Consider the following 5,000-nt stretch of genomic DNA (forward strand, 5'->3'; position numbering starts at 1 on the left):
ATAGAAATCGGACTTTACTGAAACAACACAAACACACACTGTGCTGCTCTCGCGGTACAGCACCGGGCTCCGTTATTCCTGGAGATACAGAAGGTGAGAGTAGAGGACAGAGTGCACGGAACAGTCAGGTGTGACTCACAGAGCATCACCGGGAGAGAAAATAGTCCGTTGGTTTTACACCAAGGAGAAGTGTGCGTAAACACGCAGCTTCAGAGAAAAGCGCCATACTGGGTTTATTCCCCTTATTATTAATGATGAAGCTCAACCTCTCCACCTCACTCTCATCTGTCACAAGATTAAAACAAGGAGTGAACACATCTGCACTTCAAAGGGTCGAAAGAGTGGACAAATCGAAGCTGAGACGAAGTTTGATATTCGAGGAATCATCCAAAATAAAAATGTAGGAAAATAAAAAACAAACCGACACAGAATTAGTCGGTGCTGCTTATCAAACAGCATGAAGGAGAATACAAATCAAAGTTATGTAAATTCCATTTCCACATGAATTATTCTAAATGAATTTTAAAAAGCTTGAAACGCGTTGATTTCTCGTCTTTACCTTTTAGTCAACAATCTCTCCGCGGGGCTCCGGCGCTGCGTCCTCGCTCTCTGCTCGCGGAGTTTCAGCTCGTTTTCAAGGAGTTTGCTCCAAAGATATCCCGAGTCAAAGGTTTTAAAACAAATCTCCTCTATCCCGCTCCAAACGTCCAGATGTGATGGATAAGCAACGCGCTCCTCGGGGCGGCCTCTCCTCTCAGCGCTCCGGATCGACGCGTTCAGATCTCACTTGTTTGTAAGCACAAACATGGCTTCATTTGCCTTTGTCAGCGAGAAAAAAAAACGTAATATTGACTTACCTTTCCCTCATGAGCCATTGTACCCCCCCTCCATCCCCTCTCCACACCCCCATCTCCTCCCTCCGCCCTTTGCCATGACATCACGGAAGCTGTAGTAAAAGCTCCAGCATCAGATGGGCAGGGCTTCAGGTCCCCCCTTACTACACACACTGACTCAATGGGCGCACACGCCCCCCTCCTCTCTCTCTCTCAAACACACACATCATCTGAGCCAATAAAAACACGTTTTATCTTCCTCTCTGCGCGGAGCGAGCTCGCTTTAACAAACATTTCTCCTCAATCCTCCACCATCAAACCGCTCTGACACCAGAACCCCCCCCCCTCCCCTCTCAACACACACACAACTTCTTGAGATGCATCACAGAGGCTACAGTAATCCCCCCCCCCCCCCCCCCCCCCACATCCTGCACAGTGGTACCGTCCAATAATTCATTCAGGGGACATTTTTCTTCCTCGGACTGGGAAGTGATGTAGTAGTTGTATGCAGAGTTAGAATAAGAGAGCAGGCAGCTGGAGCTTTATCTATTGAAATGATCACAGAGCAATAAAGCAGCAGAGAAGAAGCTCTGAAGCTGATCACAGATCTGTTTAAGGACAGTCTTCATGTGTCAGCTCAACACTGAGTCAACTTGGAGTCCTCCCAAATGTGGCTCACGCGCTGCTCCTTCTTCTTCTGCTGTTTTCAAACCATTAGTGGAAATGACAACCATTCATTACAAGCCATTTGAGAATAGTCCCCACAAATGCCATCCTTTATCTGCTGTCTCCACGCCACGCACGCGGGGAATATTCAAAAAGCCCAACCTTCAGCTTTCAGAAATTCTATTAAATTCTTATCTCTGTGCAGCAGGCTCTTTTTGTGCAATCCCATTGTTATGCATTGGAGCTGAAATCAATCACCATCATTTCAGAGTGTGTGTGTGAGTGTGTTCATAAAGAGAGACACACACACACACACACACACACACACAGCAGCAGTGACAGGACAGTAAACAAAGAGAGAAATATGAAAAACCTCGGAACCAGCTCCAGCAGGTTGGGGGGGGGGGGGGGGGGGTCTGTGCGGGAGGCCGGGTCCGCAGGTCAGGTGAGAGTGTGAGCTGAGGGCCGCAGAGGGGCGCGAGGGCCCCTGAAACATGCGTGAGGATTAAACACACAGAAAGTCAGATTCAGCACCCCGGACAGCTCCACTCCCCGCCGGCAGAGAGCTCAGCACCCCGGACAGCTCCGGACCTGCTGCCGCTCTCAGATCAGCTGAGTGTGGAGGAAACAAAGACCCTCTGCTCACCCTGAACACCGTGACAGGATGATCTCAGTTCAAATCAAGTGAAATAAACTCTCTTCTAGTTTCACTTTTTACTGTTCAGATCTGTGATTAAAAAAAACTTCTGACAAAAAGCAGCTGAACAGGTTTGAATAAAGTTTGATCTTTATCTTCACAGGGAGAGATTTTATTTATGAATTATTTGAGGATGCTTTGTTTTAAACTGAATTCAATTACAAAATAAAATTCACTAGAAGTTTGTTTTAATTATTTGTTTTAATTTATTTTTGTCTTTTAAGCTCTTATTCTTATCATACTTAAAAAAAACCTCTTGTCTCTTAAACACCTCTAAACTTCTTTTTCAGGATTGGTTGATTCGTTACTTTTTATTAAAATCTGTTAATAAAATAAAATAAAATCGTTTTTCATAATCTTTAGATGTCACAAAGGAATTTTAATAAACTCTACAAACACTGTTCACCTGGATCAGGCACGAGGAGGAAAGTAAATTAAGTATCGTAACGTGAAGTTGCGTGACGTCACGTGACGTCGTGTCTGTCAGCTTCACCAGCTGCTCCTCTGTAACTTTAAAGAGCTGGTTTGTGCAGATGCAGATGGCGAAGGCCTGCTGACGTCACAGCAGACTATCGAGATCGTGTGTGTGTGTGTGTGTGTGTGTGTGTGTGCGGCAGTATAAATATTAGATGGGGCAGCAGCTGACTGGGCGCTGAGGTCGGACTGGGGGAGGCCCCTGCAGTCCCTCGACAGATGGAACAAGCCGACAGACTAACACAACAAAAAGTTTTTTAATAAGCCCGCAGCTTGGCATTGTCCCCACGGTACCGGGGCCACACGGGCCCCTGGGGGACCAACTGTCCTTTGTCTGGACGGGACTGAGCTGAAGTTGAGCTGCAGTCTGAGTCTGAAGACAAGTTTACGGAGAGATGAGAGTTTAAAATAAGCTGCAGAGATTTTAAAGTTATGACCGTTATTTAAATCCTCCGCAGAGACTTTAGACACGTTAACAGGCTTTTACTTTGAAAGGACAAAATTATGATTTTAAACAGAGACAGTGAATATTTCTTTAACAGGTGAGAGGACGCAGAGCAGAAGTTAAAGCATCACACACACACACACACACTCTGTACAACTACAGACGAACTACAAACGGAACGTTTCCTAAGTTTCAGAATAAAAGATACGAACCCAGAAAAGTGCGGCACAGCTTCATGTTTGCTCTCTGTCTCTCTCCTCTCTCTCTCCCGCTGCCAAGTTTACTTCTGCCGAACAAAGTTGCTCAAACTTTAGTTCAACTTCCCCGTCGGAGGAGGGCGGGCAGGTGGGCGGGACTAAAAGCTGACTGACGGCTCCGGGGAGCCAATGGGAGGCGGTTATCTTCTGATCTGGAGCCAATCCCAGCCGGGCCAGTCTCAGCTTTCAGCAACAATGGGAGTGAAGAGCAACAAAGAGCATCTGCTGCGCCCGGCAACTTCTCACACTAAGCCCCCCCAGCCCCCCTTACAACCCCCCTACACCCCCCTATAACCCCCCCAGCCATCTGATGGAAACTACACAAACTAAACTCTGTCTACAAATCTCTACTTTCTTTGATTTGTGCACTTTCTTCCTGCTTCCTGCAGAGCTCTGACACAGTTTGAATCCACGATAAGAAGATTTATAATTTAAAAATCACTTTAATAAAGAAACCTTTCAGGGCCGCTCGGAGGAGGAAGAGAGGAGGGGGTGTTTCCTCTGTCGTTATATTTCAGCTGAGCAGTTTTTAAAACTTCTTTTGTTTTCTTTAGTTTGTGATTAAATCATTTCTCCTCCTTCTCTCCTTGTTGCTCCTCTCGTCCTCTCATCGTGTTGAGGAAACATAACTTTAAGTCATGAAACACAAACATTCCTGAGCAGAGAAAACAACAAAGAGTCTGGACTCATAAATCAACATTACACACAAACAGAGTTTATTAAAGTCTCCTCCCAGTATGAGCCCTGCATGGACACCTGGCTCCAGTGTACCCAGTATACCCAGCATACCCAGTATACCCAGCATACCCAGTATACCCTGCAGACATGTGAACCAGAGGAACAGATGTCGGGAGAGTCGGAGTAAGTCGCAGGAAGATTTCCTCTCGTCCTTTCTTTTCAGAGTGTGAGAGAGTCTGGACTGGTCCTCCCTCCCAGCAGCAGATGGTCTGCCAGATAATGAGCTCTCCCAGTGCTCACTCCCATTACCCCCATCCCAGTCTCTCCAGTATGGACTGGGGGGTGGAACCAGCACCTCTTCTCATCAGAAAAGCGTCTTTGAGAAGAAGACGTTTAAAAGTTCACTTTAACTCATTCTGAAACTCGCCCAAAGTGAATCACTAACTCTCTTTATAACAGCTGATAAGATCTCACATCAAGCCCCTCCCCCACAGCCTGAGATATGACCACACTATGGAAGAGGAGGAGGAGGCCGTCAGAGGCTGCAGGTGAACTCGTCACACTGTCACTGCTGGCTGAGGCCGTGGTGAGGGGCTTAATGTGAGACCTGGTCATGGCGCCTGTGGTCTCAGGTCAGGAACGCCCCCTGAAGTCGAAGATCTGACTTGGAAGCTCATACTGAAATCCAACATGGCCGCTCCGTGCATCAACAGTAAAACATTAAAGCGTTTGTCAGCAGCGTGGAACTCTTTTAAAATCGATCCCACCGATCTGTGGACGCATTGTTTTCACACAAACTGTCAGCTGAGGGTCGTAATCAGCGTAGTGTGTGTGTGTGTGTGTGTGTGTGTGTGTGTGTGTGTGTGTGTGTGTGTGTGTGTGTAACTCCATCACAACTTTTTATCTGCGATGGCTCACAGCCTGAACACTCTGTGAACACTCATTAGCCT

General features: G+C 46.7%; 1 protein-coding gene across 2 annotated transcripts in view; it reads right to left on the reverse strand.

Annotated features, from left to right (window-relative positions):
- The window catches only part of LOC136181035 (myelin transcription factor 1-like), a 68,951-nt gene that overhangs the window by 14,669 nt on the left and 49,282 nt on the right, over positions 1–5,000 (reverse strand). Inside the window, exon 1 of one of the 2 annotated variants that reach the window (XM_065961044.1) lies at positions 3,328–3,530. The exons of the other annotated variant lie outside the window; for it this stretch is intronic. Coding sequence (XP_065817116.1) covers positions 3,328–3,352 — 25 coding nt within the window. The 5' untranslated portion in view covers positions 3,353–3,530. Of the gene's footprint in view, positions 1–3,327; positions 3,531–5,000 lie in introns of those variants that run through there. 2 annotated transcript variants of the gene reach the window in all.

This window comes from Labrus bergylta, chromosome 12 (assembly GCF_963930695.1).
Source record: "Labrus bergylta chromosome 12, fLabBer1.1, whole genome shotgun sequence".
Classification (NCBI taxonomy): Eukaryota; Metazoa; Chordata; class Actinopteri; order Labriformes; family Labridae; genus Labrus; species Labrus bergylta.